Here is a 23,942-nt window from a genome sequence, read left to right as displayed (position 1 = left end):
ATAATATAGATTATCTGACAGTTATTTCTTCCATATACATATACTGATATATGTATTTCGCAAAGAGAATGAGTTATAAAGATAAACACACACACACACATTAAGCACTATCTTAATAAAGTGCTGTTCTTATACTGGTAAAGACCCTCTTAGAATGAGTATTAAAAGAACGTATTAATGTTTTTCTTCAGGATATTATTTGCAATTGTAGTAAATAAATAAATAATCACATGATAATATAATTTAAGCACAAATATCCAATACGATATTATTACCCCCAGGGCATTAATAATTAGTTGTCCAACAGTAACATTTAAAGTTGCTCATTGGGTTTGACAGAGAAGATAGATATCCATCCTTCACAAAACCTCATTTGAGCAATAAACTAGAATACCAAATATACGAAATTTACATGAAACTAAAAGAGGAAGGGAGAAAGAGAGAGAGAGAGAAGAAGAAGAAGGCACTTACATGTTAAACATGAATAGACAAAGCTGGGAAAACCTTTTAATAATTGTTTAAAGAGCAATCGATAGAATATTGAGTAAACGACAAACCTTCAATTAATCGCTTCAATTAAATGGCAATCAATAAATATTTTCTTCTGATTTTTTTTTTTTCAGTATTATATAATACTGGAGTAAAATATATTTATTGCTTAATCTTTTTTGCAATGTTGCATAACAGCTAATTATATAACATAAAGAAAATTGGCTTTACTATATTAATTATCTTAAAACTCTTAAAGTTTCTTATAATTTTATAAATATGTATATATATTTATTTGTTTTTGAATAGGAGAAATAATAACAATATATAGGATATATACATTTATATGTTAAAAAATGAATAGTACAAAAGGGAAGTTAATAATATAAATGTCTAAATAATAAAAAAAAGAATGTAAAATTACTATTTACAAAAAAAAAGGAATAATGTAATGAAATTGAATTTGCTTTGATATAAAATTTAAGCTGTCTTTTCAGCATTATATTCAACTACAACTTCCTCTTCATCACTCTTACGTTTGGGAGATGGTTTAATATCACGCTGAATGGCATCTTCTTCAGCATCGCGTGCATCAGCCTTATGATGACAAATCCAGAAGAGAATAGTACAAACAAGCATTGCAATACAAATACCAAGATACATCCAAGTTAGTTTAGGATCTACGGCAACTGAAACCAAGGCAAAACCAAGAATGGAAGCGAAGCAACTAGTAAGCAAGTAAAGAGCCATAACAATAGATTTCATAGATTGAGGAGCCTTTTTATAAGCATATTCCATACCCGTAATAGAAGCAAAAATTTCAGAAATAGCAATCAAAATATAGGAGGGAATTAAATAAGCAGCAGAGATCCAGTTTTCTCTGCCTTCAGGATGGTCATAATAAGGGGGGGATCTATAAATTTTGGCTTGAATACCAGCAGTATATCCCATGGAAGCAGCAGCAAAGAAGAAGCCTAAGGTAATACGAGCAATGGGACGCAAAGGAATATTCAATCTTCTAAGTAAAGGATATAAAAAGTTATCCATAATAGGAATCAAGATAATCAAGGCAATAGGATCGATGTTCTGCATAATATCGTTAGGGACATTACCAGTTATCATAGTGGCAGCCATAGAAACTAAGTTATTAGTCATTTGATTGTAACATAACCAATAAATAGGGAACCAACAGAAGACAACACATGCCTTCAAGGCACGCCTTAATTCATCAACAAAAATATCATCCCAAGTGACTTTAGACATTAACTCAGGATGATCAATAGCCATATTAGAAGGTTTACAAGCTTCAAGGCCACCTTTCACCTTGAAAGAAAGCCAAAAGAGTCTACCGACTTCAATAAAGACAGATCCACGAGGAGGAGATTGAACATATTGTTTACGACCAAGAATAACAATAATAATACAAGGAACAAACATAAGAGTAGGTAACAAATAAGCAGGCCAGAAACCAACATTCTTTTCTAATTCCGTAGTTGCAATAGCAGAGAGGGAACCGACATTAATACTCCAATAAAAGTAATTGAAAATCTTTTGGTATGTAGCTTGAGGAGTAACGATAACGCGTTTACCATTTTTAAGTGTCTTCACATAGGCGGACTTACTACGATATTGCTCAGCAACAAGAGGTGATACATTAGATTTAATACCACCCGTACCAAGACCAATAATAATAATGGCAACTACAAGACCAGGGAAAGCACTGCCATTGGCAATAGCTTTGGGAATAGAGGTGAGAGTAAGGATAATAAGACCAATACAGTAAATGACAGCAAATACAAGGATAGTAATGTATTTACCCCAGAATTGATCAGCGATAATAGCGCCTAACACTGGGGTGATATAACACCAGAATTGGAAAAAGGTAGTTAAAGCAGTAGCTGCTTGTTGACCTCTATTTAGAGCACCTGGTAATTCTGCGGGATCTACAAAATATTAAAAAAAGGAAAATAATACATGTATTAAAAAAAACTGTTTATCGATGTATATATATATATAGCTACTAAATAAGATAATTACATGAAGGAGGAGCAGGATTTTGAATATAATTTTGGAAAGGACCACTCAAACCATTATAAGTGAATCGTTCACAAAATTCAATTAAAATAACTAAAAATGCTGCTTTTGGAATTGTATCAGAAACTTCAGGCAATTCTTTCCACTCTTCTTCTGTCGGTTCGGGGCCGGCTATTTGACTTTCAGCTGTATAAGAATGAGCATCGCTGGTTATATTGTCTTCATAACTTATTGTTGTTGATTCTAATATAGTACTCTTTTTCTCGTCCTCCATAATGGTCGTAGAGAAAGGTATATTTTAATGTATAAACGGAAATGAAATAAGATATAAATTAATTTTTTTAAAGAAAAAAAAAAAAAAAAAAAAAAAGGAGTATAAGGGATTATATATACAAAACAAAATTTTGCTTTTTAGTTCTCCGTTTAGAAAAGATATTATAATGTTTCATTATTTTAAATAAAAAAAACAATTTGTTCTAGTTCTGTTACAGATCAAATTTCATTAAGTGAAAAAAAAAAAAGAAAAAGAAAAAGAAAAAAAACGTGATAATCATTTTGTACTTCAACACTTACAGAGAGCTTAATAGTTGACATGTTACACGAAAATTATACAATAATCGATCAAGTTATCTGTCAAAAAAAACTAAAACTGGGTAAATAATTTATATCCTAAAAATGGGAAACTATTCTAGCAAATCATTTCTCACGCTCTCTTGACCTATGTTGATTATTGTGGGAAATTTATTTCTATTCTGGAAATAAGTTCCAAATAAAGAAATATCAAGGTTTGGAGTCTAACGACTTGCCTAAAATAGATTAACTTATCTTATGCCCTTCCCCCTTTTTACTTTTTGAATTACACTCCGCACTGATACTGATTATAAATAAAAAAACAGCTGATAGACGTAAGGAAGGTTTTATTCTCTACTGCCCGAAACCTTTTTATTAAAAATGATTGGTGAAAAGCATTTATGAATGTCTTATGTATTGTTCGTTATCAGAACACAATTTTAATCCGGATATTAGTTTTTTTTTTTATAATTTAGTTTTTTTTTTTTTTCTTGAGGAAAAACTTGGTTCGAAAAACTTACGGGAATTGCAATCCGTCAAAAGCTACTATGCTTAAAAATCACTGGGTCTTCCCATAATATGTCTTTTTTTCCCGGGAAAAAAAAAAAAGATTATCACAATGAAAGGAATTTATATAATATATAAATTTAATGTTTTATAACTCCATTACGATTGCCTCTTTTAGTGTATACATTGACACATATCCTCGTGAACTTTTTTTTTCTGCTTCTGTTATCACAACAAGTAAATAAAAATAAAAAAAGAAAAAAAAAGGAAAAATGCACATATGAAATCAATAAACATTATATATGATAATCTATTGTATTCTGTCAGGTCAGTAGAAACGCGTTATACGATTTTTGCTAAAAAAGAAATAACATACATTATTAATTGAAAGAAGACTGAATTAAATATAAAATTTATTATTATGTGATAGCTTATTTTTTTCTATTTTTGGTATGTTGAAAAATGCACTGCACAGATATTAGAGATCTAATTCGTTCCATTTACAGAAATAAAACTGTATAGTAGTGATATCATTTTTTTTAATAAAAATCTCCTACCTTTTGCTTCTCCCCCCCCAAAAAAAAAAAAAAAAAAAAAAAAAAAAAAAAAAAAAGATACATTTAATTTATTTTCAACTTTTTAATACTCTGTTGAATCTCTCCAGAAGGCGCTTTATGAAAAAGCAAAATAAAGGAACCAAATATAAGACATAAATACTCCTCCATACTGAAAATAAATAATATAAAAGGTTTCAAGTTCTACATATTACTCTGAATAACAAGGCTCATCTTGATTATATTACAGAGACAAAACAATATATTTCTAATATTGACGCGTTATTATATAAAAGAAGTATAGCCTACCAATAGTAAATAATGATATATTATAAAATACAGTCTTACTTACACAGGTCTAAAATAATATATATTATGTTAATAGTTAAAAAATTATTTTTATATTCAATAAGATACGATGTTTAGTCTTTTATTGAATATTCGTAATTTATATTACAAAGTAAACTATTTAACCATCATTAACTGGTTTATGAAAAATATGCTGAAACTATAATACAATGTATATATCATAAATCTGTTATTTACTACTTTGTTTTAAGGATAAAGAGAAAAAAGAAAAAAGAAAAAAGTTCATTTAATTGTTATGTATTCTTGTTGATTACGATAATATTATATAAACGTATTTAATTTGTATTATATACATTATTTACATAGTAGTAACATCGTTTCTTCTCAAAAGGGACTATATATAGATTAAAGAAAAAACAAACCTGTTAGTAAAGAAGGACGTCTTATAATTTGAACTTATTTTATATTATTATCGTTATCTTGCTTCAAAGCCACACGAAGGACGACGGTAATCACCATAGTATATTTTCATATTATTTTGTATTTTTTTAGAACAGTAAATAGCGTTGTTACTACAATAATATAGTTTATTTAAATATCTGAATAATATAGAATAAAAAAGCCTACATTATTTCTTCAATTGAATATAAACTGTAGATATAGTAACTCACAAAAGGGTTATAATGTTTTTGGTTTTCATAATTTTCCATCTTTTTTTATGTTGCTTTTCTATAGATTTGTTTTACTAATTTTTTTTTCTATACTGCTTCAAAAACTAGATGATTTAAGCTATCCAATGATGCACCTTGAGGTCCCAACTCTATTCGTTTTGTTAATTAGAGTAAACATTCCAATCGCTCATTCCTTCATCTGGGATTTCGCATAATTGAGTCAATTGAAATGGGCTTTTCATATAATAGCTTTTATCTGATTTTTTTTCCCAGTTTTATAACTTTAAATGTTTACTAAGTCATAATAAACTGATTTTAGCAATAAAAACATATTTTTTTTTTCCTCTCTGCGTTAGACTATAATTCTTCAAAGTCATTCACGACATCTCTTCATTTAACTAATTTCTAACATGCATCCAATTCCTTACGACAAAAAAAAAATGATATTTTAGCTAAGCTCAAAGTTAAGAGGTCCCATAGAGCAATTGCAAAAAGTTTAACTATTTCTAACATTACTGTCGGAAGAATTGCTAAGGCTTATGGCATTGCATGTAATAAAAAAAAAAAAACGAACACTCAAGATTAATCTCTAAACATCTTGGTAGATTGATTGTCAGATCGTTCTATACTGGTTATTCTACTGCAACAGTTGAAGCAGTCAGGAGCCTATAAGGTCAAGGTATTGACATTTCAGCTTAGACTACTCATAGATTCCTCAAGATATCTGATTTCGATTCTAAGATCAAGAAAGTTTGTATTACTATCAACTAATGAGCGAAAGTAGAATCAACTGAAATGAGCAAAAGCTTATAAAAGTTGGACGGTTGAAGACTAGAAAAAAATTATTTTCAGCGACGAAACAAAAATAAATCATTTAGGATTGAATGGAAAGCAGTGGGCGTGGGCCAAAAGAGGTGAGCCCCTTAGAGATCATAATGCTAACTATAAATACGAAGGTGGAGGTGTGAGTTTAATATTGTGGAGCTGCTTTACACAACATGATCCTGGCTTTATTACCAAGATATAGGACGGGATGGGCTTGCAATTATTATTGCGAAATACTTGATGGTGACTTTATAAAATCTTTGAAAGATGATGGTTAAAATTGGAGGATGTTTTCCTGTTGAAGGATAACGATCCAAAACATACATCAAAATACATACAAAAATTCTTGGAACTAAGTTAAATAAATGTATTAGATTAGTCCTCCTACTTACAGGATCTGAATCCACTTGAGAACATATGGTTTTATCTCAAGTGCAAGCTTGTTGCTTATGAAACACCCCCAAAAAATATATTGGGGCTGTTATCAAAGCTAAAGGTAATCATACGAAGTATTAAACTGGCCTGTAAATTACCAGAATAAAATATAGAAAGGAACTACACTAATATGTTCTATAAAAGACATTTTCTTTTTCTACTTTATTCAAATTGTATAAATACATATGTTCATAAGTTACCTATTAAAGTTATTGCCAAAACTTTGGAAGGAAGCACTACAGACATGAAAAAAAAATTAAAAAGAAACTCTCCGGCGGGGAATTGAACCCCGGTCTCCCGCGTGACAGGCGGGGATACTCACCACTATACTACCGAAGATCTTGTTATTGAGTCGGTCTTTGATAATCATCATAGTTTGTATAGAAATTCAGCGGTCACGTGACTTGTTAGTTCTCGGGGCTGTTTATATAATTTTTGTATTTTTCTTTCCATCTTTAATAAAAAAAAGAAGCTTCGACATGGTTGTAAGATTTATAGTTTAATTCAATAATATTAATCGTCATAATAGATCATATAGTGCACTTGAATATGTTATTGCTATGATTGTAGTCGTATTTACAACTAAGTTAAAAGAAATAAACTATCATTTATTTAAATAATAAAGAGTTTATTCGAATAAAACCAGTGTATTGTACTTCACAGCATAATATTCATTCTACACTCAGTTTTAATAATAGTCATTGTTAGAGTATTCGAGCATTAAAAATAATTATATACATCGTATTATATAATAATAAGAATTCAATAGATTTATGACTGTTATATTCAATTACATAATTATTGATACAAGTCATACATATTATATATACATCCATAATGTTGTATATTGTTATAGAGGGAATATTCACTGTAAACTAATATTAACGCGTTGCTTATCCCAAAGACAATAATCGTGTATATTTTTAATATCAGCAACAGCTCAGGCAGAAATCTGCATAATGCATGCAGAGTTATTCGGAGATAAAATTTGTGCATATTTGTGCATAAAGGCTTTATTATAGCAGTATTCACTTATCTAAATCACACTCCTATCAATATGACTTACCTTACAAAAACATATAAATAGCACTCGTCATTTTTTCATATTATTTTCTGGTGTACAATTTTTGTATTATTTTATCTTTATTAAAACTATACGAAGTTTTCACAGACTTGTCTTATCTTCTTCCTTATCTTTATACTCAAAACAATAATAAATACTAACTCTACAAAATAATGATAAGAAAAACATAGTGTAAGGAGTTATTAATGATAAAGATACAGTGACTCACAAAACTGTTCACGTTTTCCAAAATTTTACAGATATGCAAAAATTAACATTCAAAGTTAACACAGTAGATTCACATATAATATGTCATTCAAAAGCTTGACATCTGCTTAGTTTATATATAATCATACTATTTTAACTGGATGACTACGGAGTCTAAAATCTGGCTTTCAAATTAACATGTCCGTGTGAACAGTTTTGTGGCCGTGTATTAAAAAATTAAAAAGTCGTTACCACAACTTGGTAATTACCCCATATCGGGCTTATACTCAGCCATAGTTCAGCTTCTTGTTCAGACTTAATTTTATATCATTTTTACTCTATATTACTAGGTTTTAACTTACATATAGAGGTACGTTTATTGAATATGGCTGGAATTACTACAGATCAACGTGATAGTGTTATTTCTCTCTTGAAATCTGGAGCCAGCACCTGAGAAGTAGCTAAAAGGGTTGGAATTAGTCTTGGTGCAGTATCCAAAATTGGAAAACAAAATTGCAATAACAGAGACAAGAATAAAGGCGGAAGGCGCAGTATCTTGTCTACAGCAGATAAAAGGCATTGTGTGCATTTAGTAACCAAAGGGCGTCTAGAAAATGCGGTTCAAGTCCAAAAACAACTGAAAATGGATTATAGCATTGATGTCAGTGTTGAGACTATTCGTCGAGCCCTAAAAGAAGCTGGTTTGGGATCTTTCGAAAAGGAAAAGAAGCCTGCCCTAAGCGATACAAATGCAAAAAAGAGACTTGAATGGTGTCTTGCACATCGCAATTGGACTATAGACGATTGGAAGCGTGAAGTATGGTCTGATGAAACAAAAATAAACAGATTTAATTCTGATGGACGTGTCTGGGTATGGATACGAGACGGTGAGACGCTTCAGCCGCAGCATGTCAAGCAAACACGAAAGCATGGTGGAGGCGGTCTAATGTTTTGGAGCGCCATTACCTACGCAGGTGTAGGTTGGATTTGCAAGGTCGAAGGAACAATGGACCGTTATGTCTATAAAAGCATTTTGGAGGAAGATTTATCATATACTATTCAGCATACATGTGAACAATTGAACCTCAGACGTGACCAAATCATTTTCCAACAAGATAATGACTCAAAGCATACGTCAACTGTAGTCCTAGAATACCTAAATAGACAAGATTATCAGCTTATGGATTGGCCTGCACAGTCTCCTGACTTGAATCCAATCGAAAACATGTGGCGTTTATTAAAGATTCGTCTAAATGAATATGATACGCCTCCAAAAGGCATGAATGAGCTATATGAACGGGTAGTACATATATGGTATAAGGTAATCACTATAGAAGAATGCCGAAAGGTTATTGAAAGTATGCCACATCGTATAGAAGAGTGTATCAAGGCGAAAGGTTACTGGACGAAGTACTGAACCCTCAATTTCTTCATAATTAGCAGTTTCGTTAGGGCCTCACAAAACTGTTCACGCTGTATACTGTAATTTGAAAGCCGGTTCAATAATAATTAATAAATTTTTTCTATCAAACTTTTCTATACATAAAATGTCCGAGTCTTAAGCTCTCTAAAAATATAAGTTTTATATACTGTTGATATATAACATAACTAATAAATGTCACTAATTATGTAAAATTTGCAAATTCGTGAACAGTTTTGTGAGTCACTGTATATGAATTATAGATTATACCTATTAATCATATATATATATTATTATTTAATATTGTCTAAAATACTAACTTATAAATATAATCATATACTATCTATGAGAACTCTATTCTAATTGAATACACTATATAATATAATGAAATTCATTTAAGTAGTACATTGAGAAATGAATATAATATAAAGAAGCTGGTTAGAATATAAATCTATATGTCAAAAATGTCTTTCCTATATCATTCACAAGTATGAACAAACGAGATTTCATTATTCGATTTCAAGAAAAATAACCGGCTAGATCAAACACCAATAATTTAATATTTATTAGATTAATTCTTAATCAGGGCAAAGACTAGAGCTCAAACACAATAACTTTAATTATTCTATGGGAAAATATTCTTCTTTCAAGATATCTTCATTCTGTTCCTGTCGCGAAGTAACCCGTTCTCCACAAGAAATCAATAAGGATCTATTTTGCACTCATCTTTTAGAAATTAAGTTTTAAGTTTTATTTTAAATTTTTTATTGATAATAAAAGTTTTATACAAAGTTTTCACAGATTTATTCTGTCTTATTCTTTTTTTATCTTTATCTTATTGAATTAAGTTATAAATCTTACAACCATGACAACGACCGAATAAGATATGTTATAGATAATGAAGTATTAGAAGTTTTTAATATTGTTTTATGGAGTGAATTAAGAGAGTTTTTCAGGAGGATCTAGATAGAATTCCTTGAATAATTCTATAATCCATGTGTTTAATCAAGAAACATGACATTATAAGTCAGTTCATGATAAGGCCACACGCCTAAAATATATTATCCAAACATAGATATTAATAAATATTTGTATGTATCATCACGAGTTGCACAAGTACTTACAGACCAAAATATGTAAGAACAAAAACTATCGGAACAGTATTTGACTGGATCAAGTTATATTTGAACATCTTTAATTAACAAGAATAAAAATAATTTATACGAACATCTATTGTATTGAATAAATGTTGTGTATTAGGAACCAAGCTTTGATTCGTACTCTTAATTACTTCTATAGTAACCCATAAGCGCACCTTAGATAATGATATTTAAATTTATGGTATAAACTCTTTTCAATAATAAAATGAAAAGATAGTTAGAATTAGTTTTTTTTTTAGCTATCTTTAAATAATCATTTATAGTCTTTTTCTAATTTTTTATTTTGTCTTTATCTTTATTGCTAAGGATACATCACATTTCTTGTATTATTTGTTTTCAAGAAAGATGTGAAATTATGTTTGTTGATTAATTTTCAAAAGCTGAATGGTTTTATGGTAAAAGATAACTATTTTATACCTCACATACATGCTATACTAGACATATCAGATGGTACAACATCTTTTTCAGTTTTTACCAATTCAGTTTATAAGATATCATACTTTACAAAATTCTAAACATTTAAATTAAGGGCCAATGTCTATGAGACTTAGTGAGAGTCTCAGTACTTATTAAAGGCAAATGTATAATAGAGTATAAGGATTTTTAGATAAATTTGTTTGTGTCTTTATATACAATTATATAGTTTATTCAAAAACTGTAAAGTGACATAAAATATACGTATAAAAGACCTTTGATGCATGTAACAGGACCAATCTTCAGGTTGAAGATATTAGAATTTCGATCTTTTTTTTTAAAGGAAAAAAAAATACATATATAAAATATGAATTAAAAAAGGGTAGTTAAAGACTAACAGATGACAATATTAAAAAGATTATCAAGTTGTGTGAGATAAAAAAGTACTCAACTGGCTGAATAATTTTAAGGCTTGTTTATATTTTTTTTTTCTACGATTGCATACTTTTCCCAGACTGTAATTAAGATAATACTTTTAAAAAATACGTTTAAAAGATAAAAGAGTAATTTTTCAAAGAAGATGATGATTTCAAAATATAGTTAAATTATCCTTTTATAAAATTCAATTTGTCTGTCAAACGATATGTTTAGTTTATGGTTGTAATATGTTATTTTCAAACAGTTCACTTCTATAAGATAATAATACGCTTTACCAACATTATAAACTCTTGCCAGCCGTAGCAGAATTTAGAATAAGTAAAAAAACTATAGCTTTATTTTATGGTATACTTTCATGAAGGCTATACCAAAAATCCATCATATATCTTATTTATTAATATACTGGTTGATCCACATACCTATATAAACCACTAGCTTTATGATTTCTCCATGTCATTTTTCTTGTTTACCTACTTACGGGTAACTTATTCTTCAAAGATTGCTTAAGATTGATATTATCTATTATTCCGTTCCTTGTTTCAATTTTATTCTTCTCATTAAAGATGCATATATATGTGTGATGATTAGTTTGTTCAAGTCTCTATCTAATAATAATAACTACACTCTCATTACTTAAGATCATTTAATACTCCATTTATTTTATTATTTCTTTTATTTTTGTACATATTTTACGCATATCAAATACCCCTTAAAAAGATTTTTTTTTTTTTTTTTTTTTTTTTTTTTTTTTTTTTTTTTTTTTTTTTTTTACAAGTACAAAAATTACTCAGATTTTACATTCCTTTTTTTTCTGTTCCTTTATTTTTTATTTTATTTTATTTTATTTTTTTAAAAATTGTACAGTACAATAGATGACAGATTCAGAGAATGCTAAAAATTCTTCGAATGCAATTAATAGTTTGAATTCAAATAATACAAACTCTACAGCTAATAACTATTGTTCAGCAATAAATCAGTTACAAGCTTTATCTATAAAAAATAATTCATCAACAGTTGAGAATGCAACAATCCATAACTCCCGAGAAGAGATTAACTCATTAGTAAGTCTTGATTAGCGTTAATAAATAGCAAAAATATTTTATTTATATATATAAAAAAAGTTTGTAATAGGAAAGTGTTTGTGTTGTAATAGGTAAAACATCGTTATGAAAAGTCTTTTTCGTTGCTCTTTCTAATTTTCTTCTTGGTTATAAAGTGAATTAAAATATCCGTATACTGTTTCTCGCTTCCGATGCCCAGTATGTGATACGATAAATGACCTTAAACCTTATCTTCGTAAGCAATCCTCCACTCAACCACTTACACTTAAACAATTAAAAAAATCAATTTATGAATGCAAACTAAAAGAAAGAGCCAAAAGATCTAAAAATATACCCATTGATGAGAAAGAAAAAGAGAGGATCTATGAACCAATTGAAAAGATAGTAGAGTCAGTATTCAGTAGTTGGGCTTCCTTAAATAATAGCTTTCTTAATGTAAGGACTCCCCTTTTTTTATTATTATTTCTAAATAGCTAACCCATTTTATTTAGGGACAAGAAACAAGCTTAGAACATAGTGGTATTGATATGAATGATACAATAGATGCTTATAGAATTATATTAAGATTAGTATGTATCATTAGTAAATATCATGTGTCTATAATAATGCTTGTCGATTTTTATTAAATAGCCTACTAATGTGATTCGAGCCATGATGTCTGCAATTGATAAGCTATTAAAAAGACCAACTGTTCCATTAAAGAAGGTGTCCGATATTCGATTTCTGATAATTATATTAGAGAATCCTTTATTAGCGCAGCATAATTTTCCTGCAGAAACAAAATATCATCATAATTTATTAAAACGAGTTTTTGGAATTTTAAGTTGTCTCAATAATGATTGTCATTATGGATTAGTTCATTGGTTTTCAAGGTGAAAACAAAACAAAACAAAAGAAACACAATTACATGGAAGCGTTAACTCAACTATAGAAATATTTCTTTTTATTTAGTTATTCTGTAAAAAATTTTCAAGCCAAAATTAATCTCATTCATGCATTCTTAAGCCATCGTATATCGAGGGCAAGACGCAGTAAGCTAGGATTACCTATAGCCTATGAATCAGATTGGAAGACAGTTAGTGCAGCACGAGTGATGGCGTTATTATGTAAGATCCTGTTTTTATGTGCATAACAATCCTTAATATACATACATACATATCTATATACATATATTATTTATAGTTACTAGTAATCATCGATCAAACAAAGTTCATATATCCGAATTTTATAATACTATGGCAGATTGTATCAATTTAATGGGTGACTTTGAATTATGGCAAGCACAGTCTGGAAAGTTTGCCTTTTGTCAATATCCCTTTTTACTCAGCATGGGATCAAAAATGAAAATTGTGGAGTCTGATGCTAAACAACAAATGGAAACTAAATGGAGAGAAGCATTTTTTAATATGATATTTCATCAAAAAGTATCCAATCCCTATCTTGTTCTTCGCGTATCAAGAGATAACTTAATCGATGATTCATTACGACAATTGGCACAAAATGAATTAGATCTGAAGAAATCGTTACGTATCGAATTTATAGGCGAGGACGGTGTCGATGCTGGTGGTTTAAGAAAAGAATGGTTTTTATTGTTAGTAAGATCTTTATTTGATCCTCAGTATGGTATGTTTACATACGATGAGGATTCTAACTTGTGCTGGTTTAATCCATCGAGCTTTGAAACTGAAGACCAATTCTTTCTTGTGGGAGTTGTTCTTGGTCTTGCCATTTACAATTCTACAATCCTTGATATTCATTTACCCTTAGCATGTTATAAAAAATTATTGAATTTACCAGTTAATCTGTCTGATCTTAAAGCATTTCGACCTACTTTAGCAAAAGGTCTTCAGCAATTATTAGATTTTGAAGGTCATGTTGAAGAGGTGTTCTGTAGATCATTTATAGTAGAAATTGAAGCATTTGGTGAACGTCAATGTGTGCCACTTATTCATGGTGGAGATCAAGTAATGGTTACACAAAAGAATAAACAAGAATTCGTTTCGCTTTATGTTGACTTTTTGCTTAATAAAAGTATTAAGCGTCAGTTTGGAGCATTTAAGCGAGGCTTTTATCTTGTGTGTGGTGGTAATGCATTATCTTTATTTCGTCCCGAAGAAATTGAATTACTTATACGAGGTAGTGATGAGCCTTTAGCAATTGACGAACTCAAAGGGCAGACCGATTACATAGGATTTCATGAGAATGAAGAAACTATTGCGTAAGTATAGGAATTAAAAATACCATGGAGAAAGAGTAATTTACTTTTTAACAACAGGAATTTTTGGAGTATTGTAAAGGCTATGAAACCAGAAACACAACGAAAGCTGCTTATGTTTGTTACAGGAAGTGATCGTATACCTGCAACAGGAACAACACAAATGCATCTTCAAATTGTATGTGGAAATAATGGTGATAGTGACAGGTAAATAATAATAATAATAATAATAATAATTGTATAAGCTTTTTTTTTTTTTTTTTTTTTTTTTTTTTTTTTTAATTTAACTAATGTATGTGTTTAATAGATTACCTTCAGCTCATACTTGTTTCAATCAATTAATATTATACAAGTATCATACCAAAGAAAAATTAGAGAAAATGCTATTAACTGCTATTGAAGAAAGTCAAGGATTTTATGTGAAATAATAACCATTCATTTTTATTAAAGTAACTTAATACATATACACAATTATTTTATGTATAAGCAAACATAAAGGGAAGAGTTTTTTTTTTTTTTTTTTTTTTTTTTTTTTTTTTTTGAGTTCTTAATAAATTTATCAAGTCTTTTTTTTTTCGCTCGAGTTAGTTCAGGAGAAAGAGAAGTAACAGTCAAGAAACACTTTTGAAGAATAAAGATTAAAAAAGTGAATGACAGGGACAATTAAGATCGTAAATATGAGAAGTTTTAGTGGAGGAACTAGGTAAATAAAATAATAGTAATAATAGATATTTATCTTATTATAGGTAGTATTGTTTGAGTAATAAAAAAGGTTGCTCACCATCTGATAAACCAGGTTGATACATAATGCTTTTAAACAAAGAAATACTTTGTCTAATATAAATAAATCAAAAAGTCAGCCTTTAATATAGAATCCAAAAATACAATTAAAAGATGCCCCTAAACGATTAATCATTTTTTTTTTTTTTTTTTTTTTTTTTTTTTTTTTTTTTTTTTTTAGAAATCATTGTAAAATATTTATTAATATCTCTTTGTCATTATTGTTCATTTAGTATAACAGCCTATATTTGCAATAATTAACTAACATCGTACATGAAAATATAATTTCTTGTAGGATATACAGAAATGATAACATGGCAATCTATTTAAAGCAGAACTAGTAAAAGATAATATTTAAGAAAAATTGTACAAAATGTGGCATTAAAAAGTGAATAAATAAATAAATAAATAAATAAATATGTATATATTTATTAACAAACACGGTAAACAAAATCTTACATTGTAACAATTTGATTGAAAAAAAAAAAAAAAAAAAAAAAAAAAAAAAAAAAAAAAAAAAAAAAAAAAAAAAACTATGTATTTTTTATTATTAAACTTTTTCATTATGATCTTCTTCATTATCACTTAAAGTAATCGTCTCAGAGTCTGAATCACCCTCATGATACAAAGTTACTAAATAAATATAAATAATACATTAAGATAGTCGCTAAAAAAGCAATGTAGATTATAGATAAATACCTGAATTAAACTTGGAGAATGGATCTACTGAGTAATTATCAATAGTATTCATTGCTTCATCTGCATCTAAATCTAAACTCATGCTACTTCCCTTCTGATAAAAATAATGATTATTCGTTTGCCCCGTTATACCAGGTACAATAGGCGGGGTCATATGTCGTAATAAAGCAAAATTAAGGGATTTGAAAAAATGATGTCCTTTTACTTCTGACGCTCCTGCTCTTGATCCCAGCCTTCTATTTTCTTGTTTCTCTAATAATCGTCGAATTAAATTTTTACAAGAGTTGGAAACAGTCTGTGCTTGTTTTTTTTGTGGTGGTGGAAAGGAAATATCGGACTTGATGATATTTGAAAAAGTTTCATTTCTATTAGCCCCTTTGAATGGTGTAGTGCCGTACTATATACATACATACATATATATATATATAAATATATATTTTCAAAAGTAAAGTTTAATAATAGGGGAATAACAATAAAAATGAAAGATCATCATTATATAGTAAGGAGGAAATGGAATATACTTACAAGCATCTCATAAATTAAAATACCTAGTGTCCACCAATCTACTCCACTTGTATGACCCCAGCCACGGATTACTTCTGGAGCAATATATTCTATATGAAACATAAATATACAAGTTAAAAAAATAAAAGTATTATTTTTAAGCTGGCTTTTTATGCTATACCTTCTGTACCCACAAAACTATTTGTTCTTAAATGTGCTATGCAAGTCTTAGTATCAATTGAAGGTGGCTATAAATAGTATACATTTGAGTAAAATTATAGACATTAAAATTAAAATAAAATTGGATATTACTATATGAGGTGAATTAGATTTGACAATAGCCGGTAATCCAGGTGGAAGTGATTGCTTACTTAGATCAAAATCAGTCAGCATAAGATGTCCACTTTGATGTAATAGTATATCTAAAGATGATGAGAACATATTTAATACATAGCTTTTGATTAATATATTTATCGTAATGGACAATACAATACTTTCAGGCTTCAAATCTCTATAAATGAATCCTTGTAAATGAAGATACTCTAAAGCAAGGATGACTTCCGCTGCATAAAACTTTGCTCCTTCTTCTGGAAGACATTTAGTAGGTCTCGATTGAAGTGCTCTAAAGAATTCACCTCCCAAGCAATATTCCATAACAAAATAAAGATGATCTTGGCTTTGAAATGAATGATAAAGAGAGACAATAAAGGGGTGATTAGCACTTGACAAGATTTCTTGTTCAGCTAACACTCTTTTCACTTTATTTCTTCTCAACATTTCCTTTTTTGAAAGCACTTTCATAGCCATCATTTTATCTGTCTCTTTCTGTTTCACCAAGTAAACTCTACCCACATCCCCTTTCCCAAGCATCCGAATCTTTGAAAAACTGCTAGGTCCAACTTGAACTTCTCTAATTTTAACGCTATTGGTAGCGTATGATCGACGATTAAGATTTTTAGTTAATGATAAAATTTTACGATCTAGAGTATAGAGCGAAGGAGAAGGCTCTTTAATTGTATCATTATCTAATATGGTAGGCGGTATTGCAAGTGCTGACCATTGATGCATGTTACTATTTTTTATTACTGCTGTATCATTGCTAATAATGCTACTGTTACTACTGCTACTTACATTATATCGATGCTTCTTTTTTTTGTTCCCATTTGTTGAAAACCAACTATTACTTTTTAACCCTTTTTGATATTGCAGATCTCCAAAATCATTTGGTAACCCAAATCCAACTATTGTACTTGATAAAGATACTGCAGTTGATGATGAATTATTATTGTTATAGTAATCATTTGATTGATTTTTATTACTGCCATTGTTTGACGAAAAAAATAATTTAAAGCGAGAAAAATGAGGTGTTCCATAAGATGAAGGTGAAGCAATAGTTGTATTCATGACTCTTAAATTATATTCCTTTTTTTTTTTTTTCAAAAAAAAAAAATAAAATAAAATAAAATAAAGGAAAAGAAAAAGAAACTAAAAAAGACAACAAAATCAAAAAAAGTAATTATTCAAATATCTATTTTTTTGGACTCCTTTTTTCTCTTTCATAACAGTATATAAAGCCTTCTGATAAATAAGGGGAACTGTTCAAAAAAAAAAAAAAAAAAAAGGGAGATGAAAGGAGAGAACGTACAAGGGAGAAAAGAACAAATTAAGGACTACTATATAAAGGGATTATATTACACTAAAACTTTGTCATGTCTCCTTAAAAAAAAAAAAGAAACTTACAGTGTAGCATTATAAAAAATGTCAAATATAAATATTTATGCATATAATAAACAACATATTAAAGTTTAATACTTTAATAAAAAAAAAAAAATAATGAGTAGGGTAAACAATAAAAATAAATTATATAAAACAAACAAAATATACATTATGTAATGAATAAGTTTTTAAGATCCAAACCAAGTTTCCCAACTATTTTGAGTTGGTTCAGCAGGATCATCATTATTTAATAAATCAGCTACTTTAGTTACAGCAGAGGGTGCTTCAGGTTGTTGTTGCTGTGCTGCAGGCCTTGTTTGTATAGATGTTGAGGTAGCTGAAGAATAACTTATGTTATTGTTAGGATAAGCAGTCTCAGAAGTGGGTTGTGTTATACGTGTAGATGATGATGATACTGTAGAAGGATAATATCCAGAACCATAATAAGATGTTGAGCTAATTGATTGTTGTGGCTGTTGGGGAGAAGACTTTATTACAGGTTGAGGTTGTATTATAGGTGACGATTGTTCCGCAATAGGGGCGGGGAAAGGAAAGCTTTGAAGAGCTTGAAAATGCGCAGCATTTGAATCAAATGATGGTTCTATTCGTGGCATATCACGTTTTGATTGTTGTTGCTGTTGTTGTCTTGATCGAAAACAATCTACTATTTCTCTTAAATGCAATTTTTCTTCATTATTAACATAAAAATTACGAACTTGAATAGCGGTCTTCGAACCCATTGCACTAGCGACTTTCTCCCAATCTGTACCATAAATACCTAAATAATTAATAAAATCATTACGTTCCAAAACAGACCAGTATGAGGAATAATTAGAACGCTTAGTTTCAGTCAATGTTGCTGTACGACCTAATTTACGACCCCCCGAGCGTATTGCTCCATACTCAGTATCGTGCCCGTTAGATAGAGCTCCTTCTGTTTGTGTAGTTTCAATACGACTTGACGATGAACGAACTCTACGTCTTCTTTGCTGAGGTTGATTAGGTGTAGAGGTGTTATATGGCGTTTGCTGTAACGTCGAAGATGGACTAGCATTGGCAGTATCAGCAGATACAGGTAATGTAAAAGAGTTAGTCATCGAACTATTAACTAAATCACCACTTGAAGCTCTTGTCCGGGAAGATAACACTGTCTGTTTTGGTACCTCGTCTCTAGGTGTGTTAGCTCCCATTTGAAACATACCAACCAAGGCTGCAGCTGCATCTTCTTCTTCGGCTTTTAAGTCGGTACGGCCACCTAAAGCAACTACTTCATTATGTACTGCATTTTGTATAGTCGCGGGTGATGGTATCCGAGGTATTTGTGATACAGAAGGTAATGATGTTGTATTTGTAGGCATTGTTGATGTAGATACCTCAGATTGATGATTATCTTCTTCATTGAAAACATTAGGACCGTATTTGCGTTTAAAGTTATGATAAAAATTACGACATTGTTCTTCAGTTTTAGTTTTTATTAAATTAGAAGCTTGCGTAAAATCACGACCATACTGTTTAAATGCTTCTATAGCCATCTCCTTTTCTTGATCAGACCATTTAGTAGCTCCACTACCTCCTCCACTTGAGACACTTGTACTTGAAGAGATAGCTGCCTTATTATCTACTTCATCTATTGTATCCATTAAATCTTCTGAAAAGCGTTTTGTTGTTGAAGAGTCATTGTTAACAGCTTCAATAGAAGAGATTGTTTCACGATTTACAGCACGACCCTTGCGACGCTGGTGACCAGTACTAGAACCACTATTAGTACGTCGTTTTTCTTGCTGGGGTGGTTGCTGTTGTAGCATCATATTAACATCATCTGAAGCACTGCTAACTGGTGCTGACTGAATAAGGGGAGTTGTGATAGGAGGAACTGATACAGTACTATTAGAGGAGGAGAATACGGGTCGTTTAGATTTTTTCCTTTCCGCTACACTATCCCAATAGGCATTTGCTTGCTCAAGATCACGAAGTTCTTTACTTTTGCGTTCTGCATCCTTTTCCTTAGCTTTTCTTGATACTTGTGCTTCACCAATATCTGTCATTAACGCAGAACCCTTGGTCTTTGTCTTACGAACATTAGAGGGAGCATCACCAGTTACAGCACGAATAGCAGCGGCTATTCTATCTCTATACTTTGTAGCTCTTCCTCTTCTACCTTTCTTCATCAATGCTTTAAAATCAATCTTCTTTTTCTTTCGATAATAGAATAAAACACATTGACAGGCAGTTTTGGTACCAATAGCATTTGAAATACGTTCGAATTGTTTAGGATACATCATATAGGATTCCATAAAGGTGGTTACTTCCTGTTGATTCCACACATCACCTGTATCGGGACCCGTATGATAGTAAGTTAAAGGATCTTTAATAAGCCCACTACGGTCATCATAGACACGCATACGTTCTCGGACATCTAATATCATTGGGGGAATAGTAGCCGTTGTCTTTTTAGAACGTGATTCAGGATTTCTCATTTCAGCTGCTTCAAGTGATTGAATAATTTCAAGCAATTCAGCTTCAGAACGTGCAGCATCAGAAGTGAAATAACCATTACCACCATAAGGAGTTGAGGTGCCATCACTTTTAAAACGCAATGCATCAGGCGCATTGCTCATGAAAATAACGTTATCAACATATTCTTCAGGCTCGTCTCTTCTACGAGAACGATGACTACCATATTTTTCTGCTGCTTTACGTTCATGATTACGCATACGATCTAAAGCTAAATTTTTTTCCTTCCATTGTTCATAAAGCGCTTTATATTCATTTTTTAACATTTTTTCCTTTTTCTTTAATGCAACCTTTTGCGTGCTAAGCGTATGTGCAACACTAATACGAAGCTTTTCAAATCGAGCAATATTTTCTTTATAGCATGGATAATCCTCAATACTAGAATAAATGGGCTTTGACCATTTCTCCTCATCAGACCAATCATCTAAATCCTCCTTCTTTCCTTGCCATTGACCGCTTAGTGTAGATGAATTTTGCTTAGCAATCTTTCTATTATCTTGAAGAATTTTTTCATATAATTCGTCATCTAAATGATCATTCTTTGCACGCAATTGGTTGATGAGTAATTGAGGACGCTTTCGCATAATAGGAGGTGGCTCTTCTGTAAAGTCTATCATATCAGTCGATGCATTTGAGGCGGAAAGTTCATTTTCCATAGCTTGCAATGCTTGTTTCTTGGCTTCTTCTTTATTTTTAGCCTCTCTTTCTTCAGCATTTTCATCTTCATCATCTGCCATTTCAACATCTTCTTCATCACGAACTGCAGTATTAGCTTCTTCCTCACGCTTTAAAGCAACTTCTAATAATTCTTCATATGTACTGATTTGATTTTCAATATCATCAATACGCTCAACGATTTGTTCTTGAGTCAAATTCAGTAGATCATCCTCTTTATTAAGAGAGCTAGAATGAGATTCTGAAGTCGACGTAACTATTTTTGCCTTTTCTTCTGATTGATCAGGTTGTGACGATAACAAATTGTCATTTAAAGGTGGTGGTGGTGCATATGAAACTTGTTCATCTTTAACTGTAATCTCTTCAGCTATTGTTGAACTAATCAAGGGTGATTCATCTTTAGATTTGATTTTTTTAACATCATCCACTTCCATAGGTTCTGGAGACTCTATTTGTTTTATATTGGTATCAACTAATATTGTATTTTTAGATATATCTCCTTCATGATCATCTTTTATTTTTTCCTTTTGTTCAGTTTTTAGCTTTACATCTTCGTTAACAAGCTCACCCTTTTCTAGAGATTCAATTTCAGACTGATTAATAGAAGCTTCTTCCGTCATGGCATTTGTTACCATGGTTGTTGTTGTTATGGAAGCTGGTTTCTCAATCGAAGTCGTTGTTTCTTCTGTTCGTTGTACGATTGAAGGTATCTCTGTATCATTTTTTTTATTATCATATTTTGCTGTGTTATCTGTATTCCTAACTTTAAGAGGGTAGGTAGTAGAAGTAGGTGATGTTTTCCCACTTCGAGATTCAAGATTATTTGATAAAATTCTTTCAGATCTATCACGGTCCAATATTCGTCTATTATCATCCATTTTACTACTTCCCCAGCTCGACCTATTACTACCACTCCTTCCAATACCACGATAACGGTCATAGTCAGATAATGGTCCACTTGAACTATTATTTCGTGAGCTTCTGTAATAATCACGATCATCTAAGCGGTCTCTTTCATAATATGGAATATGTGAGCTGGGTGAGGGAGGCATATCTCGATCTCTATCACGGTCCGGTCTATATGAGTCACCTCCATAAAGAGGCATTTGATAAGTAGATAATAAAGGCGGTGCACCATAACTTGATGACTCATAACGTGAATCACGCATATAACTATATAAAAATAAATAAATAAATAAAACAAATGTTGATTGAGATCAATTATACGTATAAAATAATTGTATTCATTTACCCATCACGGCGTCTATCATATTCACGTCGACGATCATCGTCTCTATACCTTCTATCTCTATCACGGTCTCTATCACGGTCTCTATCACGCCAATCACTATATCGATTAGAAGAGATATAAGAAGATGAGATAGGTGGTGCATCTGAATTTGCAGGTGTTAATTGTAGTTTCCCCTCGTCTTTTATATCTTTAACACTACTTGAACTTGTTGATATTGTCATTTTAGAATCCTTTGAAGGGTCTGCGTTCACTAATATTTATATTTATATATTTAGTTTAATAAAGAAACATATATGTGGATTTCCTCTCTTCGTATTGATAATTCTTACCTTCACGGCGAATAGAATTTATTGGTAATTTCGTATAATCTCGAGACATCATACCCGATGAGGATGAGGAATAATGATGAGAATCATCACGATAATAAGGAGCATAGCGATCATCTCTATCAGAAAATAAAAATGATAAATTTAATAATTTATTTATGATAAATAAATTTCTATATAGTTACCTATCTCTTTCACGTCCACGAGAAGATAAATATCTATCATCTCTCATCACTATAGATCTATCTCTTTCACGATCTCTATCTCGTAAATCCCTATAACTATCTAGATCAGCTGATATACTGCTGCGTGAAGGTCTGTAGTTATAATCGTATCGATATCTGGAACTACTTGAAGGAGGGTGCCTTCCATCGTTATAAGGTGGTGAACGAGATCTTGAAGGTGAACGTGAATGTGTTTCCTGTGAGGATGCTGAGCCTGCAACGCTCATTAAATTGATCAATTATTCTTAAGTTGTTAATTTGGGAAATAATATAATTGCAACAAAAAAAAAAAGGAAAATATGTATGTGCAGTTTTATTTTAACAAAAAAAAAAAAAAAAAAAGCTGACGTCGAATCTAATATTATAATTTTCTATTGGCTTAAATTCAATTATACATCCTTTTCAAAAAAAAAAAAAAAAAAAAAAAAAAAAAAAAAAAAAAAAAAAAAAAACTTATTGTTCATTTAACAGTATAAATTAAACAAACTAAAAATAAAAGTGGGCAATCAAAGAGTTTTTAATTTAAATATTTATTAATAATAATTAGTTACTCATATAAGAGCATTAAAAAAGAACCCAAGTTATTTTACTCTACATTTTGCTTCATGAATATTTTTGTTAGGAGGATTGTCAACGTTATTAAACCCCATTAAAGATAATTATATACTATTTGAAAATGTGAGCAACATTTTGTTTAAACCGATTGCAATCTTTTGATGTGTTTGTTAGTAATACAGATTAAAAATCGAATTAAGTGCAATTTAGAATGCAATTGGAGTAGTATTATTACTCTCCTCTGACTGATATAATAATACTCTAGTAGTAGTACATCATTTTATATACTTTAGAATAAAGACAAGGAAGTATTAAACAAATATTG

The 23,942-nt window shown here is 30.3% G+C and overlaps 4 protein-coding genes and 1 non-coding gene across 5 annotated transcripts; 1 reads left to right on the top strand and 4 right to left on the bottom strand.

Annotated features, from left to right (window-relative positions):
* Positions 1–797: 797 nt before the first annotated feature.
* Positions 798–2,870, bottom strand: BX663DRAFT_457161 (POT family-domain-containing protein). The gene is made up of 2 exons (XM_051523876.1): positions 2,527–2,870; positions 798–2,432 (listed from the first exon to the last, which is right to left on the bottom strand). Exons 1-2 carry the CDS (start codon positions 2,795–2,797, stop codon positions 970–972), a joined length of 1,734 nt encoding a protein of 577 aa, XP_051381078.1. The 5' UTR covers positions 2,798–2,870; the 3' UTR covers positions 798–969.
* A 3,791-nt stretch (positions 2,871–6,661) lies between these two features.
* Positions 6,662–6,733, bottom strand: BX663DRAFT_t89. The gene has a single exon. It is a non-coding gene; the product is annotated as a tRNA-Asp (tRNA).
* Positions 6,734–11,546: 4,813 nt separating this feature from the next.
* On the top strand, positions 11,547–14,875 carry BX663DRAFT_544279 (uncharacterized protein; the record flags this gene model as incomplete). The annotated part of the gene is made up of 10 exons (XM_051530886.1): positions 11,547–11,576; positions 11,969–12,157; positions 12,218–12,249; positions 12,313–12,592; positions 12,649–12,726; positions 12,788–13,029; positions 13,109–13,263; positions 13,340–14,375; positions 14,433–14,579; positions 14,680–14,875. 10 exons carry the CDS (start codon positions 11,547–11,549, stop codon positions 14,798–14,800), a joined length of 2,310 nt encoding a protein of 769 aa, XP_051381077.1. The 3' UTR covers positions 14,801–14,875.
* Positions 14,876–15,692: 817 nt separating this feature from the next.
* BX663DRAFT_514858 (kinase-like domain-containing protein) lies at positions 15,693–17,805 on the bottom strand. The gene is made up of 5 exons (XM_051528357.1): positions 16,850–17,805; positions 16,668–16,777; positions 16,537–16,603; positions 16,377–16,465; positions 15,693–16,248 (listed from the first exon to the last, which is right to left on the bottom strand). The coding sequence occupies exons 1-5, from the start codon at positions 17,757–17,759 to the stop codon at positions 15,838–15,840; spliced, it is 1,587 nt and encodes a 528-aa protein (XP_051381076.1). The 5' UTR covers positions 17,760–17,805; the 3' UTR covers positions 15,693–15,837.
* Positions 17,806–18,259: 454 nt separating this feature from the next.
* Positions 18,260–23,289, bottom strand: BX663DRAFT_487689 (uncharacterized protein; the record flags this gene model as incomplete). Its single annotated transcript, XM_051524770.1, has 4 exons — positions 18,260–22,433; positions 22,513–22,762; positions 22,842–22,957; positions 23,024–23,289. 4 exons carry the CDS (start codon positions 23,287–23,289, stop codon positions 18,260–18,262), a joined length of 4,806 nt encoding a protein of 1,601 aa, XP_051381075.1.
* Positions 23,290–23,942: the final 653 nt, after the last annotated feature.

Source organism: Cokeromyces recurvatus, assembly GCF_025118155.1.
Source record: "Cokeromyces recurvatus strain NRRL 2243 chromosome Unknown BX663scaffold_19, whole genome shotgun sequence".
Classification (NCBI taxonomy): Eukaryota; Fungi; Mucoromycota; class Mucoromycetes; order Mucorales; family Mucoraceae; genus Cokeromyces; species Cokeromyces recurvatus.
This window is presented reverse-complemented; position numbering and strand designations above follow the sequence as displayed.

Bases quoted from the DNA above. Each gene is read 5' to 3' on its own strand.
- BX663DRAFT_457161 (XM_051523876.1), bottom strand. From the start codon at position 2,797: ATGGAGGACGAGAAAAAGAGTACTATATTAGAATCAACAACAATAAGT. The intron at 2,433-2,526 runs GTAATTATCTTA...AATATTTTGTAG, and splicing joins AAATCCTGCTCCTCCTTCAT to ATCCCGCAGAATTACCAGGT.
- BX663DRAFT_514858 (XM_051528357.1), bottom strand. From the start codon at position 17,759: ATGAATACAACTATTGCTTCACCTTCATCTTATGGAACACCTCATTTT. The intron at 16,604-16,667 runs GTAATATCCAAT...TACTATTTATAG, and splicing joins AATCTAATTCACCTCATATA to CCACCTTCAATTGATACTAA. The intron at 16,249-16,376 runs GTAAGTATATTC...GTATGTATATAG, and splicing joins TTTTAATTTATGAGATGCTT to TACGGCACTACACCATTCAA.